General features: G+C 41.5%; 1 protein-coding gene across 17 annotated transcripts in view; it reads left to right on the forward strand.

Moving 5' to 3' along the window:
• Window positions 1-17,764, forward strand: part of smoc1 (SPARC related modular calcium binding 1) — a 33,045-nt gene extending 15,281 nt beyond the window's left edge. For 3 of the 17 annotated variants that reach the window (XM_081721529.1, XM_081721540.1, XM_081721545.1), the window contains 10 exons: window positions 148-198; window positions 911-958; window positions 2,326-2,412; window positions 2,711-2,791; window positions 8,331-8,523; window positions 9,598-9,680; window positions 11,123-11,228; window positions 11,636-11,883; window positions 12,301-12,351; window positions 12,715-15,004. In XM_081721529.1, the coding sequence (XP_081577655.1) occupies window positions 148-198; window positions 911-958; window positions 2,326-2,412; window positions 2,711-2,791; window positions 8,331-8,523; window positions 9,598-9,680; window positions 11,123-11,228; window positions 11,636-11,883; window positions 12,301-12,351; window positions 12,715-12,812 (1,046 nt within the window). In that variant the 3' untranslated portion in view covers window positions 12,813-15,004. Of the gene's footprint in view, window positions 1-147; window positions 199-910; window positions 959-2,325; window positions 2,413-2,710; window positions 2,792-8,330; window positions 8,524-9,597; window positions 9,681-11,122; window positions 11,229-11,635; window positions 11,884-12,300; window positions 12,352-12,714; window positions 15,005-16,974 lie in introns of those variants that run through there. The other 14 variants (XM_081721530.1, XM_081721532.1, XM_081721534.1 and 11 more) reach the window with 11 other exon arrangements.
• Window positions 17,765-22,247: the final 4,483 nt, after the last annotated feature.

Below are 22,247 nucleotides of genomic sequence, written 5' to 3' on the forward strand. Positions count from 1 at the left end.
AATCAAACTAGGGTGTCAGAACCTTCGTTAAATGTTCAAACGATGAGGACCTGTATGATGAGGATCAAATGATGAAGATCATGGAATATTAAACAAAATAATATAATGAATCATGACAAAAGTGAAATATCTCACACACGTTTGCAGGAAACTTCCGTGAATTTATGAGAACTCATACTGGGACAAGTGGATTGACAGGTAGTAAAGTTTCCTTCAAACTGCCTTTCATTCAGATTCCTTTCTCCCTCACATTTTGATTGGTGTAAATGTAATCTGGTGGATTTTTGCATGCCAGCCTTAATGTTTGCACATACCTGGATCCATGACCACTGACTTTTGACCTTGTACATAGTAACAATAAACATTGCAATTGTTTACACTGAATGTGCTTTCATTAGTGCTGTTTTGTAACAGATTATGTGTGACTAATCAATAAGAATAATTGCAGAATAGGTGACAGGTGTCTGGCATCCTAATGCAGCCTTGTCCCCATTCAATTGTTTTATCTTTGGTGAAGGAATCAACAAATAATATTGTCATTAGGTGATACTGCATATTTTAGAAATGTCTGGTAGAATTAGTGGGGTAGACATACAGTAAGTTAAATTCAGATGTGCATGGAGTTTTTCAATGTTTTTCTTTCAGTCTTTAATAGACATTAAATTGTTATTTAAACCTGCTCATTGTCTGATCTTTGTCAAGTTCCAGACTATATCCAAACAATGTTGCAGTTGTCACAGGCGTTGCCTTTTTTGTACCTGACTGTGTTAGAACATGTACATGTTTCATCATCAACAGCACATTTCTGCAAATGGTGAACTTTTCTAAATCATGTTTGTTATATGTAATTGAAGCTCACGTAAATGCTCCATGATCAGGGGTTTACCAACCTTGTATTCTCTCTCCAAAGGTTCAGTAACTGATAAACCCCCAGGACCCCCTAGTTCTGGCCGAAAAGGTGAGTTGAGATCCTCAAAGAATGTGGTTGTATCACTCTGTTTGTTTGTTTGTGTGTGTGTGTGTGTGTGTGTGTGTGTGTGTGTGTGTGTGTGTGTGTGTGTGTGTGTGTGTGTGTGAGCTTGCACATGCATGAGTGTGTGTAAAAATGCATTTGGAAACTGGAATATCAATGATCAAGAACTATAGGGGATATCTTTTCAAATGACTGGGGGTCATCTTGTTATGTTGTTCGTATCAGACAACACCAGCTTATTTGAGTCAAGCTTGACCCTGGGTTTACTTTTCTGTAAGTAGGTGCTTGGCTTCAAGGGACCATAAACAATGAAAAAGTATTCCAGTTGTTAGGTTTTACGGCCAGAGGAGAGGCCTTACCTCTGATCAAAGGGTGAGTTGTGTCGGCCTGCCCCTCTCTCTGCGCCATGACCTCCAGTGTCTTCGAACTCCCCACTGCAGCAGTGAAATCCCAAACCACTAAAGCAAGCGTTAACAACAGAGGCTAACAGCAGAGATGTGGGCACACAGAGATGATGCTGCACTTTATGCAGTGACGAACCCGTACCGCACCTGATCTTCATGGGCTACTCGTTATGTGAATGTGCTAGCAACCAGTTCCATCCTCAAAGGACAAATTATGTTCTGACATTTAGAGAAAAACTAGGACTTTTAATCTGCTTATATAGTTTAGCATGCCAGCACATAATTGATTATACATAATTGATTTATATGGAAATGTAATCACTGTTGTTTAAATTTGACTACTTTGCTGTCATTTAGTGATAGACTAGTTAAAAAAAAAAAAATCTTTAGTGGAGTGTTCCACTGTGGGCCCTCGAGTGGAGAGGCCTATTCTGGCCGCTGTCTCTTTCTCTAATGACAGTTTAAGTAATTATGTTCTGTGCCCCAACCTCCTGTACCAACCCGATCTGAGCATTGCCAGGGCTGGCATATGCTTGATGGGGTTCCAAAGAAAAGAGGGAATGTCTGGCACATGTCTGGGTGAGTACCGGAGGAGCCTACTGCCACTGCACCGCACATTGACCTTAATCAATTGCTGAACCTTCGGACAAAGAGAAACGACCCAGAGAAATCTGCTGTAGACCCTGCTGGCTTACAGGTCTTCTCAGTGCCTTACATGTGAGTGAAGTGTGAAGGATCGTGTGAGAAAAGCATAGAATGGATGAGTGGATGAGGCACAATCCTGAATGTTGAATCCTGAATGTGCTGAATGTTGCTCTGGTCTCTGGTATCTTCTGTACCTCTGCTCCTCTTATCTGTCTGTCTTCTGTGCTCTTGGCCGGGCTACATGCAAATCCCAACCATTCAACAGTTCTGGAGAGTAGATCGTATTAACCTCAATAATTGTAGTCTCTTTCCGCTTCTTTCTCACCCTGAACCCAGATGATGGCTCCAAGCCCACGCCCACCATGGAGACCCATCGCCCCGATGGCGACGGTGAGTCCAGCTCCCAAATGAAGGAAAATCATGACAGAGGCTGCTTTGTTCTTCTGCATGTTGTTTTGTGGATCTTGTGCATCCTATGTGTTTTGTGTATTTTATGTGTTTCGTGCATTCTATGTGTTTTGTGGATCTTGTGCATTTTATGTATTTTGTATGTTATGAATCTTGAGGGTTTTAGGTGTTTTGTGTATTTTATATGTTTTGTGTGTTTTTGTGTGTTGTGTGTTTTGTGTTTTTAGTGTGTTTTGCGTGTGCCTTATCATGCACTGTTGTGTTGTGTTTGGGCTGCCAGAAATCACTGCACCTACGCTGTGGATCAAGCACTTGGTCTATAAAGAGAACAAACAGAACAACTCCAGCAGCAGGAGGACAGGTGGGACTCCACACTGTCGCCTCACCCTGTTCACAGGATTATCACAGAGTAGAATCGCTTTACTCTCACCGTGTAAGAACGATGACATTTGAAATAATGCATATCTACATTATTCTTGCACTGTATATTGTAAATGATCCATGTGCTTGCGGAATGATTTTTTGTCTTTCTGGTTTAATTTCTTTGCTCAGACAGGCAGCACCATTTCAGTCTTTCAGGTTTGAATACAGAGTTAGTACAGAGGCCGCTCTGTATACCAGCAGCATGAATTGCTTACTTCATAAACCTTTAAACAAGTACGAGGACACAATGGATGTGTTACCTGATACTGCATTAACCACTGCTGTCTGATACTACTGTTGAGTTCTGTTTTCAGTTTAGTTAGTAAATGTTAACAAAACTGAAACTGCATAGAAGTTTTCTTTATGTTACTTCTCTTTAAGTGGTATTGTCATTAGCAGGGGTGTGTAATGTATGTGTCTGTGGATTGATCTGACATTTCAAAGACACTCCCATGAAGCTCCTCTCCTGTAGTCATATTACAATAACAGCATCCAGGCTCAAGCACTTGAGGGATGTTTATTGCGCAACATTTTCCTTTTTTCTTTTTCTTTTTCTTTCAATTGTTTTAGATTCAATATAAAACATGTCCAGAAATGGGAAACCTAACTCCGCTAGGACTATGACACCCTCTTCTCTCTGCTCTCCTCAGTGTAATTTATTTAGCTCTTTTTTGTCTCCTCTTCAATTTACTTCTAATAAGTTTGACCTCACCCTGGTTTTGCCTGGTCAGCTCCATCCATCTAGGGGAGTCGCACATATGAGCATGGGACGGGATGGAGAGGGGACTGAATTATGGGAGTGTGGCTGATGTGATTGGAAGCAGAGTGGCATATGCGTGCGATCGTGCATGCATGTTGTGCCTTTGCATATATGTATCACACGTGCATATATGTATGTCTCCATGTATGAGAAATTCCGGCAGCTTGTAAAAAGGCTTGTGTGGTCCCTGACGTGGCCAGGGGAACACAGTGTGTGCAGCATGCCTTACACTGGTAGGGGAGGAGCAGGCAGGGCTGTTTGCAGGCTCCCGCAAAACACAAGCAAAAGCAGCATGTCGTTGTGATGGTGGGGCATTCTGTGATGAAGAAAGGTCTCGCTCAGAGCAGGGCGGAGCCTGATCTGTGCTGACAGCAGTTCAGCGGTTCGGGACCCTTTTGGAAGCCTGCTCCTGCTTCTGATTAGAGTTTACAGTCTGGGAGGACAAACCCCTCGATCCTAGATCAGGGGAATGTAGTGGTAGTTCTGGGCACATCATGAAGGTTGTTGAGCTGGTTGCACGATCTGTTTTTTTTTATATTCAAAAGCCCCATGGCCATATGTTGATTCTCAAGAGAGCCAGGTACTATGATGTGCTTTGGGTGAAGTTTAAAATAATTCACTATGACAGCCTAGATCATTATCTATTGCTTTGACATTTCACCTGCAATCACAAGAAAAAGTATTCTTTTTAACACTGTAGTGTATATATATATATATATATATATATATATATATATATACACCTTTTATTTATATATATATATATATATATATATATAGGTATATATATATACCTTATATATATATATATATATATATATATATATAAAAGGTCACCACCTAGATTTAACTAAGCAAATAGGTAAGACCCTCCCATTGGATAATTACTGCATGGGTGATTGTTTCAGCTGGCAACAAGTTATTTAACCCTAACAGATGCCGTGAGTAGCTTCTCATTTGTTAAATAACCATGTCGAAAGATACATCCTGTGGTCATGGAAAAGATGTTAATCTGTTTCAGAAGGGTCAAATTATTGGCCTGCATCAAGCAGAGAAAACATCAAAGGAGATTGCTGAAACTACTAAAATTGGGTTAAGAACTGTCCAACACATTATTAAAAAGTGGAAGGACAGTGGGGAAACATCATCTTCGAGGCAATAATATGGTTGGAAAAAAGTCTTGAATGATTGTGATCAGCGATCACTTAAATGTGTGGTCAAATCAAATCGTAGAAAAACAACAGTAGAACTCAGGGATATGTTTAATAGTGAAAGAGCATTTCTACATGCACAATGCGAAAGGAACTCAAGGGATTGGGACTAAACAGCTGTGTAGCCTTAAGAAAACCACTTGTCAGTGAGGCTAACTGGCAAAAATGGCTTCAATTTGCTAGGGAGCATAAAGATTGGACTCTGGAGCAATGGAAGATGGTCATGTGGTCTGATGAGTCCAGATTTACTCTGTTCTAGAGTGACGGGCACATCAGGGTAACAAGAGAGGCGCCTTGTGCCTACCGTACAAGCCTGTCGGGGTAGTGCTATGATCTGGGGTTGCTGCAGTTGGTCAGGTCTAGGTTCAGCAACATTATGTGCCCAAAGAATGAGGTCAGCTGACTACCTCAATATACTGAACGACCAGGTTATTCCATCAATGGATTTTTTTCTTCCCTGATGGCACAGGCATATTTCAAGCTGACAATTCCAGGATTCATTGGGCTCAAATTGTGAAAGAGTGGTTCAGGGAGCATGAGACATCATTTTCACACATGGATTGGCCACCACAAAGTCCAGACCTGAACCCCAATGAGAATCTTTGGGATGTGCTGGAGAAGACTTTGCCCAGTGGTCCAAATCTCCCAACAACAATACAAGATCTTGGGGAAAAATGAATGCAACTCTGGACAGAAATAAATGTTGTGACATTGCAGACGTTTGTGGAAATGATGCCACAGCGAATGTGTGGCGTAATCAAAGATAAAGGCAGTTCAACGAAGTATTAGAGTGTGTGACCATTGATGACATACAACATAATGTATTATGAGGTATTATTGCTTTAATTTTCTTCCTACTACTACTTGCCACTGTGTATATGGGAAATATTACAAAAGGCAAAGAAAAAATTGTGCCCTTATGAGTCTAATCCAGATAACCTTGACCAATGCAAACCATGCCTGCATCTCCCACTAGTTTATCTGTTCTAAGAGCATTGGTATAAGAGTGACCACAGCTGAAAATAATTGAGCAGATGACTTTTGTGCCTTGTGTGTGTGTTTGTGTGAAAGTGAGAGAGAGAGAGAGAGAGAGAGAGAGAGAGAGAGAGAGAGAGAGAGAGAGAGAGAATGAACATGAGAAAAAGAACATTATGTTTACAGGAGACTGATAAGTTTGAACACTTCAGACTTCACAGCTGTTTTTTTTGGCTGGCAGTCGTTGCATGGGAAATGAGGGGATTCTCTATTCGGCTGCGATAGTGGAGAAATGACACCTCACTTCATCTCAGCTCACTTCATCTCAGCTAATCCATACAAGACTAAACAGCATGGAGAAATGGCAAACAATACAGCGAGGCAATGTGCTCCCAGCTCAGTTGTCCTCTCACATCTTATTGGTTTGCGCAGAATCTCCCTGACATCTCATGCCCCAGCAACAATAAAAAGACAAAAACCAAAGTAACAAAAGGCAGTCAACATAGAAGAAGAGTCACTGATAAAGTTGAACATGCATACTAGGAAAAAAAGGAAGATTGAATTACAACTGTCCAACATTTTCCCCCACTTTTGTGTATATAAAAAAAGGGAAGAAAAAAAAAATTCTTTTGGGAATCGCAGCTGCTTGGCGCCAGTATACCCTCGCTATAATAAACAGTGCTAAATAATTTGGATGTGAAGAGCCTTGGCCAAAAGCACAGGCTACTCAGAACACTTGAGCATAAAGCATGCATCTTGACTCATGCTCGCGCCTGGATGGCAGACGTTTGCTGAAAACAGGTCCCCCACCACCACCACTGCCACCCCCATTCCAGCCAGGTCCCACTTCAGATGCTTCAGGCCTGATCCAAGGCATGCCAGCACTGTGAAGCTCTGCACCAGAACTGTTTGCAAGGGACGCACAAGCGAAAAAAGCAGCATTTGCTTCCAGACAGTGAAGCTGTAGATCATGCTTTTTACTTGGAGGCTCCGACAACTCTTGGCTCCTGCAGCCTTAGGTTGGCCTGGGGCATGCTTTACCATTTAAATCTCCCACAGTTTGGAGTCAGCCCAATACAGCCCACCCCCTCCTCTTTATCCAAGAAATTTGCTTAGCCACAACACAAACCCAGGGAGTAATATGAGCTGGTAGAACATGACTGGGGACATTAGATTATTTGGGGTGGGGGCGGTTGCTGTGTTAGTGGGTTTGTGTGTGTGTGTGTGTGTGTGTGTGTGTGTGTGTGTGTGTGTGTGTGTGTGTGTGTGTGTGTGTGTGTGTGTGTGTGTGTGTTGATGAAGGTGTTCATCTCTGTAAGATGTTCAAATGTCCTTATGAAAACATACACATTTTGACATGCTTTGCACATAAAAATTTGCATGAGTTTACGAAAGAAAAAAAAAGACTTTTTTGACCAACACACACACACACACACACACACACACACACACACACACACATATTTTATTAGCAGCAATAAAAAAACCAAGAGGTTTTATTTCAGTAACTAAAGGCAAGGGTATAGGTGTAGGAATAGTTAGCCACAGTAAAGGTCTTCGCGCAGATGATAATACAAGACTGTGTGGGTGTGTGTGTGTGTGTGTGTGTGTGTGTGTGTGTGTGTGTGTGTGAGAGAGAGAGAGAGAGAGAGAGAGAGAGAGAGAGAGAGAGAGAGAGACAGACAGCATGTATAAGGTCACAGTTGACTTACTGGCCCACCTGTTGGCCAGCTTGAACTGTGTGCTTGAGTGAAAGGCTCACACAGAGGCAATCCACTGCAGGGAGAGAGCTTGAGGAGGCTTCTTGTATTGAGCTTAATGCTCCATAAACACACTCGATTAAATAGGACATGAATTAGAGGCAGTAGAACCCTCTTCAGAGGAGCACTAGCAGGATTAGCTGCCGTGTTTGGCCCCTGTCACAGTGAGTGAGTGATGCACTAAATGGATTTCAACATAAATAGAGATTTATGAGACAAGGCGTAAAAACATTTAAACGAACATCTTTTAAGTGTTCATTGTGTTAATAAATTTAACTGTGTGGGTTTTGGAGAGGTTGGGTGGCTGAAATCCTGTGTGAGGCTTCAGGCCTCAGAGAAAGGTTAAAGAATTTTCCCATCACTGAGCTTCTGCCTGTTATAATTTAAATAAACACTTCCACATTCCATCAAATGTTTTGTGTCAATACAGAATTTCAGATTGCAGTTGTAATTTGATCAATATGGGCAACAAGAAACAATTTTGTACTCCAGTAAGGATGGTTATATGTTTATATGTTGCATAATAACAACTTGGTTTTAGGCCCAGTAGTATATTTCCATTTTGTAGTATCAATATGAAATACTGCATTCAACACTTTATTCCACCAACTTTTTGTTCTGTCTCTTCAAGGTATTATATTGCACTTGTGCTTTCCACACTTGCGCTTGTGCTTTCCACACAAATGCCTCTGATATTTATGTGTTTCTGTTTCTTGAGCTGTCCTCCTGCCTGAACCCTGGGTAAAATGAGCATGTCTCTCATGGTTCTAGAGAAAGTTCCCTCCTGTGACCAGGAGCGGCACATTGCCCTGGAGGAGGCTCGGGTGAACTCACAAGATGCCACCTTCATTCCGGACTGTGGGTCAATGGGCCTGTACAAGCCAGTCCAGTGCCACCAGTCCACTGGGTACTGCTGGTGTGTCGTGGTGGACACGGGGCGGCCCATACCAGGAACCTCAGCCAGGCAAGTACAGGGAAAGAACAAAGAACTTATCAAATATCCCGTTGTCTTTTTTATGTCTTATCTTCTTTATGGAAAAGCAACTAGAATCAAACTTTTAGAAAATCTATTGAGAATTAAAATATTTTTCTTTGGAGAGAAATCTTGTGGAGAGAAATACATGGCTGGATTCTCTTTGCCAGGCACATGAATGGAGCAGGTGATAAATGAAGTGTCTTTGAAAAGTTTGCAGTTTAAATTTGAAGCAAAAAGACTGCAGTCTACCTATGTTTTCTGCTCAGGTTGAGAGTTTTAACTGCCAGACAGATGTTTTGGATGTCTTAACTCTTGTTAAGTGTGAGACAACGTGCCTCTTTCCTGCCTCAGACACTTGTGCTTGGAACACTGAAAGTTTTTGAAATGGGAAAAAAGGCAAGCCCATTGATCAAAAAGTGAAATTAAATGCACAATCCACATCAACTTGTCCAAGAATCAGCAAGAGTGATTATTGATGGTATTCAAAAAAAATACATTCATTTACACTTTCCTTCGTTTGAAGAGGTGTTTGGAAAACAATTATTTCTGTCTGTCTGTCAGTATTAATGATTATTACATAAAGCATAGGCACACCAGGTTCTGCAAAACAAGCTCTTTTTGTGCCACTTCCCTTAAATCACAGGCAAAGACATTAGTCTAAATAGCATTAGGTTTACACTTCTGCTTTAAAGTGATTTTTACGGATCACTTTCCCAGGATTGTTATAACAATAGACCCCTCTTTTCTTAAAATTAACAGGTCTGGACTCATGGCCTTGGATTTTGTAGCTCCTTAATATTGAGTTTAAAGCTCTACCAGGAATGTGGAATCTCATACGCCCCCCATCTCCCTCTCCCTACCTCTCTCTCCCTCTGTCTCCCTCCCTCTGTCTCGCTCTCCCACACCTCTTTCCTTCTCTTTCCCTCTCTCACTCTCTCTTAATATCTGATTGTCTGTTTTTCTCTGACTCTCTCTTTTCATCCTTCTCTTTTAATGTCTGTCTGTCTTTCTCTCTCTGTTTCACTCTCTCTCTTTCTCTCTCTTTCTCATTCTCCTTCTCAGGTATAAAGAGCCAGAGTGTGACAATACAGCCCACTCCCAGGTGTCCGAGATGGAGAACTCTTTCAGAGACAGAGACCTGACAGGTGAGGAAAGAGGCTATCCAGTTTCAGAATGGTCTTGGTAAACTTCAAGTTAAAAGAGACATCCCTGCTGATACTGGTTTTAGCTATAAACATCTGAGCACCACAGTAAGAGTTCTTCTAGTATCCGTTTGTGCTCAGGAACATTGTTTGATACAGTTATAAGATTATGCTTGCCATGTGTTGACACCTCACGGTGGTCTCCTTTTCAACTTGCAGGCTTTCATGAGGTTCCTAAATCCTTTACTTTGGTTGATCTACTCTCTCCCCTTCATTTAAAATTTCATTGTTAGCCCCCTTTAATTCCCCATCTGGTACGTTTACAGAGTAAAACATGGCCCCTGACTGTGCAGCAGATGTGTGCCCTGGTTTATGGCTGGTTGGGCCGCTGTCGACTGCCTGCAATAGGGGGGATTGGGCGGGTGGTGCTGGCCATGGGGGGTGGAGGAGAATTATTTTTACGTACTCTAGCCTGGATGCGCTGCCACATCACAGCCTCCATGGCCACAGCCATGAAGAGAAGCACATTTCTGGACATGTCATGAGGTTAGTTCCAGCAGCTAGTCAGTCCTTTCACCTGAGTGAAACACAGTTGAGCTAGAAATAAAAGAAGGCACAAGTAAGCACATTATTATTATTTTTTTTTTTTCTGGCTGCATTCACATTTTGTGCATCCAAGGTGTATAAAACTTCATGTCTGAAACACATGGACCCAAGTCCATATACTCCAATTTAAGGGATGAAAGGCAATGAAATGGCACATCCCATCACTGGTCCCTGCTACACTGATACTAATTGGATTCACCTGGCATGCCAGAGAAGCCCACTGTCCACCCACGGACTGTGGACCACCAGAGGCCAGAGGAAAGGCAATGAAGAGACAAGAGGCTGTGCAGGAAGACACTGTGAGCTTAAAGAGAAATGCAAAGAGACCAAGACAGGGACAAAACTGTAAAACTAGTAGATTAGTTTATTACCTTCTCTTGTTTGAAGTCATGCTTTAAGAGACACAATTAGGGTGAAAGCTTTGGGGCTGTTGACCCATGCTGCTGGGGCCCTGAATCTGGAGCAATTAAATAGCGCAAACCAAGGTGTTCGTTGATGCGTCGTAAAAGTTAACTGGGTGCTCGATGACCGCTTGTGCCACCTTCAGCTCTTTTGTGTCTAAGCTCTTTCGTACCTCCTCTGTGTTCACAAATACACCTTCACCTTCTCCACAACAGTAAGTGCAGCCAAGAGAATATATTTGTGACCATTTGTGCATTTTTCTAGGTCAGGTAGTGAAAAAAAAAACAAGAATCACGCTGAGTGTTTAACTGCGACAGCTCTCAGGGCTGCTGTTCTGGACGATGGGGAGGATAGAGTGCCCGACTTATGGGTAAAGACATTTTGCAGCTTCAGTGTGCTTGTGTTCATGTGGATCCTTCTTGGTTTCAATGTGGCAGGCTGTCCAGAGGGAAAGAAAGGAGAATTCATAACCAGCTTGATGGATGCACTTACAGAAGACATGGTCGAGACTGTTAATTCGCCAACTCCCTCTGGTGGTGGGAGGTAAGAAGGGCTATTACCAGTAACATTTCTCTTTATAAACACTGTAATATGATTAATCTGATACTGTGGTCAAATCCTCAAATTATTAATGTGTGCTGTGCTTTGCTTGCACAGCTGATGAGGTATCTCTGTTTGAAATGTCCTGCAATTTCTCTGTCTCTTTCTCTCTCTCTCTCTCCTTCTTAATTTTAATATGAAAGTTGCCAGCGTTTGCCAATTTCAAAACAATGCTGTCAGATGTTTTGAAGTCTAATGGTAGAAGTGCCAAGTTATGTAATTTTCTATGATGGGCAAATGGTTTGGAAAGCCCAGTAGCCCAGGGTTAACCTCTTCATGGTTGAACATGTGGCATGGCACGCCTCGCCCCTGTGTTACCTCGCCCCTCCTCTGCCCACCCCCCTATCCAGCAGGTTTGTGGAGCCCGAGCGCAGCCACACGTTGGAAGAGCGCGTCGTGCACTGGTATTTTGCTCAGCTCGACAGCAACGGCAGCCAGGACATCAGCAGGAAGGAGATGAAGCCTTTCAAACGATATGTGAAGCGGAAAGCCAAGCCCAAGCGGTGCGCACGCAAGTTCAGTGATTACTGTGACCTGAACAAGGACAAAGCCATCTCTCTGCAGGAGCTGAAAGGATGCCTGGGAGTCAGCAGAGAAGGTGATCACTGTAGAGCAATGAGGGGGCTCAACAGGCCTGCTCAATGAATAGATAACAGTATGGATGAATAAATGGGAATCCTTCCCCATATCAAACTATACGAATCCTGAAAGCCATTGTAATATTCAGCTTGATGTTAACTGAGGTTGTAGAGAGTGTCTTTTTGAGAGCACAAGCATACTTATAACTACAGAGTGCACCTGTACAAGAGAAGGGATATTCCATGTAGAGAGAAGTGAATATTTAACCAAACATAGGAACCAGGATTAGTTTTGTGGGGATTACAGAGGTTCAACCATTCATAATCCCTTTTCTTCATTGAAACATAATTAATTTAAAAGTATGTGTGTGCATGTGCGTGTGCATGTGTAGAGTGCTTTGCCTGAGCTAATGTAGGTGTCTCTCTGCCTTCCACAGGGACTACAGCAAGCATCAGTCAGGGGACAAGGCAAGGAACAAAACCTTTGAGTAAGGCCCCCTAATCGCTTTTACTAATGTTTGCTTCAACTACAGCAGATGGCTCCAAATGTAATCCGTGTGTATGTGTGTGTGTGTGTGTGTGTGTGTGTGTGTGTGTGTGTGTGTGTGTGTGTGTGTGTGTGTGTTTGGGGGGGTATCAATTAATTACATAGGGTCATAGCAAAGATACTGCATAATTACATTATGCTCTGATATTCTTAAAAGAGAATCACAGTATAAGCTGGTAATCACAGTTTTGTGAAGCTGAACAACTTCAGCACACATTGTAAACTCAGAGTGTACTGAACAGCTATAGATCTGGAATTACAGGGGTTCTGATGATCGTCATGTCTTCTCCTGCTTTGCCTTTAGAGGGAATAACTACAGTTGGCCAAGCCAGCTTGGTTTGCCACAGAAGGATATACCTGCTCACACATCATTTTCTTCATTGTATCTTATGTGGGATCTGATCTCCCTTTGATCACCAACTGGGTCACTTCCCTCTCACACCAGGCTTTTATGGAGCACTGCAGGTTATTCTACAGTTATACCCACTCACCCTATGGGAGGGTTATCGTTTGGATGTCAAATGTCATCTGTTATATATATTTTCTTAAGACTAGACATAAACATTTCACATTTCACAATGTCCAGAACAATTTATGTAAAATGCTACTGTGTGTTCCCTTTTGCGCTGTTTTCTGAGACCATGAGCTACTCTCTTTCTTTTCTTTTCTGCTCTCGTACTCTGGGTCTCTTTCTTAGCCCAAGATCTTGTTCTGAGCAAGGTGGTTAGCGTGTGATGACAGGCTGTCAGCCTCTGCGCACACACATCTCTCTCACCGATGGGATTCCCTTGTTATGAGTCGCGTTGCGCCTGTTTACCCTGGCCTATGGTCCGTGGTGGGCCTGCTGAGATCCAGTGAGGGCTGAGCTCATGTGTTTACCCTGGCGCTGACCGCTCCAAGCTGAGAAACAGTGGCTGGGAGTGGGCATAACGTCAGGGACTGGCAGACATCGACCACCGCTGCCAGGATAAACAGTGAGCTCGTTTGGGGAACCGAAGGGGCTTCTCTTACCCCCAGCCAGTGGGTTCTCTTTCATCCCCCAGGCACCCCTTTCCTCGATTAAACTCGGGGGATTGATAAATTAGATAAAGCTTCTTGTAAGGACAGTTTTATGTCATGTCACTGGAGCACACTAAATATAAAACTGATGAATGTAGTCGGTGCTTGGGACGCACCCCTGCCAAAATATCTAAATACTCAGCCCTGCCAAAATATCTAAGACATGATGAGAGCCAATAGACATTTCCTGAACTTATCTGGCAGCAGCTGAATTTGACAGTGAATGTATCTCAAGAGAGAAACGTTTCCAAAACATACACTTTGGTTGTGATTCTGAGCACTGTAAGGAACTTGGATTAAAATATAGCCCTATAGCTCTACACGGAAAATAACACCATCCATCCAGAACTTGAAAAGGTCAATTTACACTGTTTCACACCCGAGGTGTCTAATCAGTAGATGATTTCTTATCTGGGAAGAAGGAGATAAAGGTCCTTCCTGACATTGTAATAGCAAAGTTGATATGTTTTCTTACATAGTAATGTCAGAAAGATCTGAGGCACTTTCAACTATAAAGCATGCTTTATGAATTGAATAAAGCATGCTTTATGTATTTAGGAATTGTAATTAAAAAAATACAATTAAACTGGGTCATGCAAGTGACTAAACTGAGTTTGTAGTGTGCTATTTACCAGTCTTTAAAACTAAGGGAATCTTAACAGTGTGGGAATCTTAACAGTTCGCTACCTCATCATCTTAATGTCACACTGTCCATTCTTCTGCTTTCCCTGAAAAAACACAGGGCTCTAACTGGAATAATCATTACCTCCCAGTGGAACATCTTAACTTTAATGTCCTTGTTTGGAAATTAGGAGGGCTGTTAAACAGAGGTGGTCAGTGGTTCAACACCATTTGTTTGGGTGGCTGTTTCTCTCTCTCTGAGACCCACCTGCTCTATACATTATTCTGCCCATTCTCCAAGCTCTCCTTCTGCACTGGAAGTATTGTTTGGTGCTTTCTGGCTAGAACAGAGTGTATAGATTGTCTTCTGAAAGACAACTGTACCCTTGATTACAGCTCTTACACTTTTAGATGCTCTAAAATGATCAAAAAGAGGAGGGCCAACAATCTAAAGACAAACACTATCATTATTTAGTAATAACTTAATACTTATAACTTAAGAACAAGGATAATGTAGATGTGTCTGTTTGGTCATTTGTTTTGAACCTAAAATGTTTCTTGCTACTCATTCTGTCCTGTCCTGTCAACTTTTCCCTTGGCTTCTAGAGGGAAGTTAGTGTGTGTGTGTGTGTGTGTGTGTGTGTGTGTGTGTGTGTGTGTGTGTGTGTGTGTGTGTGTGTGTGTGTGTGTGTGTGTGTGGAGTGTGTAAGAGAGGCAGAGAAAGTCTGGATTTTGGTCATTAGCCTTATGAAATAGCAGCTTTATACACAAGCTAGAGACACTGACGTACTTGCTTAGAAACAACCTTACAGACATCTGACATCATGTTGATGTATTTTGTGGAGTACATTAGAAGAGTAGAAGAGACACACCTATTGAAAGGTCTTACCTGTAATATTTTTAGCAATTTGGGGGGGGGGGGGGGGGGGGGGGTTACATCATTTTTGAATGTCCACAGTTATTTGAGTTATATAAGAATGTATGAACTATTTATATTTTATATGTACTGTAGGTTCAAAACAATTTAGTAGCATATTCATATTCTACAGTTCTGCATAATATAACTGAGGTCTACCGACATTTTTTTTTTTTGCCCTAATGGCATCCCTGGTCATTTACAGGTACTGGATGAGTATGAAGAATATTGATATTGGAGTAAAATGAGGATTATGAGGCTCTGGTCTCTAAGTATCAGTGCTGTTTCTTCACTATAGCACTGTGTGGCCTCTCCTGGCCTGGAGCTCTGTCTCTGTTCCCGGCCTCCTGACCCGTTCTTTGCTCTAATCAGAGATCAGTAGTTCAGCGGGGCTGCTCCACAACACACTGGATCTGGTTTCCTCGCTTTATCAGATGAGGGGTCATGGTGTCTGCAGAGACGCTTTGTGTCCTTAATGGTGCAGCTATTTTACTGCTCTCTCCCTGGCTTGAATGCGGAGAGGCTAAAGTGGGCTGCTTTGCTGGAGCCTCTTAATTGCCAAAGGGGACAGTGCTATAGGGGAGACAGGGGGCACAGACACTCACACCAGGATCTCAGTGGCTCCTCTGGGCTGCTGAACAAACAAGACAAACTCTCAAATTCACTCCAAAAGCACCTTTAATGTCCCTTCTCTAAAGAACAGACATAAACATCGCGTTATCTCATAGCTGCTGTAATATATAGTTGCGTTTGATAGGGCACTCTGTTGTGATATGTCTGCAAAGCATCTACATCTCTGTTAAAGTAGTGTGAGCAGTATGTTCTTTTTTTTGTTGTTGTTTTTTGGGGGGCAGGGGGTGGGGGGGTGGGGGTGGTGGTAATAAAACACAAACATACCAGGACTTGGCTGTGGAGCACACCTGCAGTACCCTACCCCCCAAAAAACCTGCTGGTAACCTTCCATTCTTCTACACAAAGACACACACAGGCAAACATGTGATGGGCTCCCTAGGGTAAGGCTCCTAGCTGGCCCTTCCCCCGTGGGCTGTGGTGAGGGAGAATGCTCTTCTACAACTCTCCCACCCCCTTGTTTAGAAGCCATCTGCAAGCAATCTGGGCTTCCTACCTATCTTCTCAACCTCTCAACTCTGCAGTGATTAATGGGTCCAAAGGGAGTCCCCTGCCCCATCTTGCCGCCTCTGATGGGCCTTCTGCAAGTGTCGTGTCATATACTTTACAGTATCTCATAGTTCAGTGGATATGAATGTAATAACTGTACATCTTTGCATTCATGGGGTCTATGATGATTTCGAAATGTTTTGACTAAAGCTGTGATAGTGTGCAGAGCAGAGGCAGGGAGGGCACTGGAGACTGGAGAAAGATAGTGAGAAACAAAAGGAGGGATGAGCACAAGAAGGTAGTGGCAGAGAAAGAATTACGCTTTGACCACAGAAACGATCTGTTTCCCACATGACTTCCAGGAGCAAGCAAAAATACACTCTTGCCTGTATCCCTCTCATTCTATAGGCTGTCTCTCTCTCTCTCTCTCTCTCCCACACACACACACACACACACACATCATGCGTCAAGGCAACTCTAGGCATTTGGAGCATTCCACTACAATGGAGTGCATTTTGGGAGTTGCCATCAGTGGAGTGCGCGCATCTGGCATGGTTCTGCTTGCACACGAGGCCCCCTGCTCCTACAGCCACTTCTCATGCTGTCAGTGTTCAGGTCAGCGGCGGGCTGCCTGACCCATCAGTCTCTCTCTCCTCACCCTCTGTAATATGCTCCCAGGTGCAACTGGGGTACGTGTGTGCGTGTCTGCGTGGGGGTGGGGATTCTTGCATGAGACAAAGCAGGCTCAGGAATGCCGGTGTCACGTCACGCAACGTGTGTGTCAGTGCGTCTTTTGGACGGCTAGTGAAACGAACATGCTCTTCACCCTTGTTCCGTGTTTGTTCCCAGTAGGTCGTCTGGTGTAAAGATAGAAGATTTCAGAAGATCAGCCAGGAGCAGAGGGCACAATGAAAAAGCATCTGCCCATCATGGAATGAGAGAGTTTTGGAGCATTAAAACATGAATGAGGTTCCTAAAGAAAAAGATGGCAAAATATTATGGAGCCAAATTGTTTGCACTTTCTCCTGCCTTGGTAGACATTTTCTCTGTCTCTAGTTGTGTTGTAAACATTTTATGATGTTGGACAGAATACTTATACAAAAACTTTGTATAAGAATATGGCACTCGTACAAGTCACTCACTACCTGCCTGAATCCACAGAGCGACTTATGATGTGTTCTAAAGAGAAATAAACTCGCATAAAGACTTAGGCAGTATTACAGTACAGCAGTACATAACAGGCAAGTCTTTATTAGGAAGTAACATTTCATATTAACATTAGAGTGCAGGAGTTTGTTGGTGACAGATTTTCATTTAAAGTTCCACATGGCCAATTTCTTACATGGTCACTTTTTTTTGGTTTGTTTTTTCATTACCTTTTAAAAATAAATAAATAAATCCGCATTTTTTTTTTTAGCATTGCAAGTGGAACATTTGTGGTAAGCATAAACTGAACAGAATGATTTTTCAGAACACATTCAATATAGTTTCCACTCATGTCTACTTAATTCTAACTATTAGATCAAAGCGCTTTCAATAATTGCCAGTTTAAACACATTATATCACATTTTTTTGTTAGTTTCCTTGGGGCAAAAAATGTTCTGGTATGCTTTATTAAACAGTTTGCCTGTGCCGTTAATTATATCAGACATTATATTTCTTGAGTTATTGCAACATATCAGATACGCCGTGGTTTAATGAAACTGTTGCTCTGTTTACTTTTTGTTAGGCTTCCGCACAGCAAGGCTCTGGACTCCCTAACAACTAGGTCTTATATTACATTAGGACAAATACACTGATTTTAGAACCATGGTGATATACTTTATTACTTTGTTAGCAAAAAAAGCCTTAATAGGTCCAGTAATGTGCATAAACAGTATGACTATAATGGTAATGACCATGCAGTAAAGTAGTCATAGTGCTTCACTGCTTTTGCTTTGACTGGGTAGTGCTTTGGACTGTAGTACAACTCAAAAGAGATGCCTGATGTGGAGATAAGTCAGCTGGAGCCCATGCAGAGGTGCAGACTCACATGATCTTTTCTTCCTTAGACATCTCTTCAGTCCTGCCAGATAGAGGACATTACAACCCTGTCCTCCTCTGTGTAGTGGCTGATTGGAGGATTATTATTTAAAGCTCCAGGAATCCTACACATGTGTTATCTTTCTAATTAGGTTAAACTTGCTCTCATGGACACACAATATACATATTTAAAATAGAAATTAATGCTGTTCCAAAGTCAAGTAAAAGCCAATATATTTTAAAAGAATTTCTCCCCTGCTAATATAAAATGTCTGGTCTTATGTTGTGTAAAGTTTAAATAAGCTTTACCAATATAAGATATACTGACATTTACTGCAGAAACAATCCAGGGTAGACAGTGATAAGGTGCTAATCTCGCAGTGAAGTTGATGCAATCTTTTTTCATCCACAGAGCTAGCCATTTATGTCTGTGCCTAGAGTTTAATTTTCATTATGATAGAAAACATAAGACAGAAAACATAAAACATACCATTCTGCCAGCACCTGGTAATTTCAGAATTATCTGCAAAAGCCTAATTAGTAGGTTCATTCAGACATAGTATGATTCTGATTCTCCCTGATTGTGTTATATCCAGCTATGCTTTAAGCAGTGTAGCAGGCTATGAGCCTGGGACAGTGAGCTGTCGGTCAGGTATGCTTATAGGAATATTAGATACACACCCAGCTTGTTCTTAGCTAGGACTGTTCCTATCTAGAACTGTTCTTAGTTACGACTGTCTTTAGCTAGGACCGTTCTTAGCTAGGACTGAACTGCTAAAACAATTTGAGTGGTGTCTGAGCAGCGTTTTATCATTTCTGTTATATTTTTTTAGTTAAAAATACTGAATGAATTATATAAGATTATGCTATAGTATCATCAATATTTTGAATATTTTCAAAATATTCAAATATTATTTGATAATACTTTGATAATAATATGATCTGTTCCCTGGGTCTTTAATTGTAAATTAATCTAGGCAATTGGTCCATTATTTCTTAAAACCTCTGAATTTCGGTGTTATTATTCTTGAAGATTCTTGGATGTCAGCCCATTTTCACAACTGAAATGCAAAAGATATGGAATTAGTTAAACAGGTGTCAGATGACACTAATACAATCTTTATGAAAATATGAACTTTGACTTGGAAGTTGAGAGATATGGTATGTTTGTTGTGTGACTGCGGTTGCTGTCAACAATAATCATAATAGTAGTAGTAATTCCACAGAATAATCTCTTCATCACACAAACAGAAAATTGTCAAAAAACAAACAAAAACAAAGAAATAAACAAAAATATTAAAAAAATCAATTTGTACCCCAACAGTGATGTGGTCATCCTTCTAATTTAAGAAAGATGAGGCTTGTTGTTTCTTTTTTGTGCGTGTGTATGTGTTGTTGGTTTCCATGTGTGTATCTGTTTGTTTATGGACATATCCTTGGAGGCCATTGCTTTGGCTCATGGAAGAAAAGAAATGAAATAGTCAAGTTGTAAATATGTATAATATGTGCTCTTGGTCTTTCTTTTTCAGCATAAATCTTGCAACAATCTTTGGCAAACACAGCATCAACATCATTTAGAGCTTTTTCTTTTTTGAAAAAAATGTGTAAAAAAAGTAAAATATTTTTTTCTCATCATAAATTTGTTTGAAAGTCATAAACAAATAACATTTAATTGACTGTCAGTCAAAATACACATTTTAATGTACTTTCTTGTTTGTCTGTTTATTTTAAATTGTTGCTTTACATATTTATTAGTCATCTTTGATAAATGTGCTTTTCAAAAATTTAAAAGCTAAAATTCTAGTTAATCAAGAAAATGTGAAAAAAATAAATCAAAGGACTTTCACTTTTATTTGTCTGACTGTCAGTGTCACAATAAGCTATTTCATTATATAATTATTTCATCAGCATGTATGTGGTTGACTGATTTTTGTTTTGTTTGGTTTGTTTTTTTTTAAATTAATGCAAAATGATGAGGTTTTGAAAGGAGCATGTTACTTTATGTAGGTTTAGGGAAAAGGGCCTCTCATTTCTGGTCACAGCTGCCCTCCATTTGCCCCAACCCCCACCTTGAGGGGCAGCTAGCTCATTGTGCCCTCTACCCCCCACCCCCACCCCCACCCCCCAAGTGCTTCCAGACTGCAGCTGGGCAGCCATGCTGCTCCAAGTGTTTCACATTGTTTGACTGAGAGAGAATGGCTGCAATCACATCCAATCAAATCATTAGGGTGAAGACACACAGATTCCTGTCCAAGCTACAGGGTCAGGATGCATCAGTCACAGTGATACCTGCAACTAATTCATCTCAAACCTCCTTTTCAACAAAACCTTTGTGCCTTCAATGAAGAAACAGGGTCACTTTCATTCAGTGTTGTATTGTAATAGAATTGACACATTAGGGCATGCCCGGCATAGAACGCCACAGTCATAATATACACAGTTAACATATTTGAGCAGTGTACACACATGTTCGTCACAAATTGAATTTTCAATTGGGGCTCCAAAATTAAATTAAATTGGCAATATTTATTCCATTAATATGATATTTTCTTATGCCACAATATTTAAATTATTTAAATTATTTGTATATTTCATATTACATCAGATTCCTTGTGAAATTAAATTCTATAATATTATGACCTACTGGCTGTATTTTTGCAGTCCAGGCCTAAGCTGAAGGTATGTTTGGGAAACTAGCATCAGTTTTAATGGAATGGAAGACCGGGCTTAACCAATGGCTAGAAATCCAGTGTGAAAAAGTCCTACACATGTAAAAAGTCAAAGCTTGAAGAAAGCAGTAAAGTGTCAAGAGAGGGCAGACAGAAGCTGAAACCGAGGAGGGCCTTATTGAGTGACGTTGGCTCGTCTCTGAAGACAGAGATGCTGATGGTGTCAAAGAGAGTCTCGAGGGTGGTGCTGATGGGGCTGAGAGGTGATGGGTGGCTGGGTGGGTGGATGAAAAAGGATCTTACTGGCAGCTGCAGTACATCTGTCTTACACTGACACATGTGGCATTTGACTTCCAGTGTGAAGTTCAAAAGAGTTTTATAATGGCGCAGCTGCTTAGGGGTGTGTGTGTGTGTGTGTGTGTGTGTGTGTAGGACAGACAAAGGAAGAGAGAGAAAGAGTGTATGAATAGATAGGTGAAACTTTTGGGTTTTTTTCCAGCACATGCACTGTTGGTCAAAAAGTCACATATAATCACATCAAATATGGCCATAAAGAACAAAAGTATGTCAACTGTTGCTCGATTTCTGAAATATTTGTAAACTAAACATAAATCATGCAATCCTATAAAGGCGAGCAGGTAAGTTAGCAGGTGGCTATAGTGTCATGTGTAATGCTGCTGCTTCTCCTGGGGGACTGGGGTTCAGTCCTTGTCTGAGCAAATACTCCATGCTATAGCAATATGGCCAGGAGCAAAACTCTTAATACTCTGCTCTCCTACCTCTATAGAATAATCTAAAAAATTGTAAGTTGCTCTGGATAAGCGTGTTTGCCAAATGTGTAAAATGTAGAGGATTTTGTACTCTTACCAGTGCAGCCCTAGAAACATGCAAAACAAAGATGTTACGCACACAGCTTTCCCAACATGCATCAAACAGCCCTCACTGATATTTTAAAGGCCATTACAGCTTATTAAAGTAGGTTAGCTGGAAGATCACATAGTTAATAGTTACAATAAATGGGGGTATGTGTGCGTGTGTGTGTGTGTGTGTGTGTGTGTGTGTGTTTAAATATGGGAGTGAGCAGTGTTAAGTATTTCTGTCTGATGCGCTGCTCTGCTCTCAGCAGCAGCACCTGCTCACTGTGTTGTGGATCCCCAGACCCAGAGGTCACCTCTCAGGCGGCTAATGTCCATTGTCAAAGGTCAAGTCTCAGAAAGGATTGACTGATTGAGAATACAGCTGGCCTAACTGGGGCAGGTGTCTGTCTTTTTTCTACTCCTTGTTCTTCGAACCTTTTTTTTTTTTTTGCGGGGTAGGAAGGGGGCGTCTTTATGAGGCATTCTCAGTTTGGAACTAACAGTGGAATCTTGTATAGCTTATGACGTTACTAAACACAAGCGTATGTACATTCTTTCCAAAAAGTCATTAACA

Source organism: Electrophorus electricus, chromosome 10, assembly GCF_041902795.1.
Source record: "Electrophorus electricus isolate QZ-2024a chromosome 10, ASM4190279v1, whole genome shotgun sequence".
Taxonomy (NCBI): domain Eukaryota; kingdom Metazoa; phylum Chordata; class Actinopteri; order Gymnotiformes; family Gymnotidae; genus Electrophorus; species Electrophorus electricus.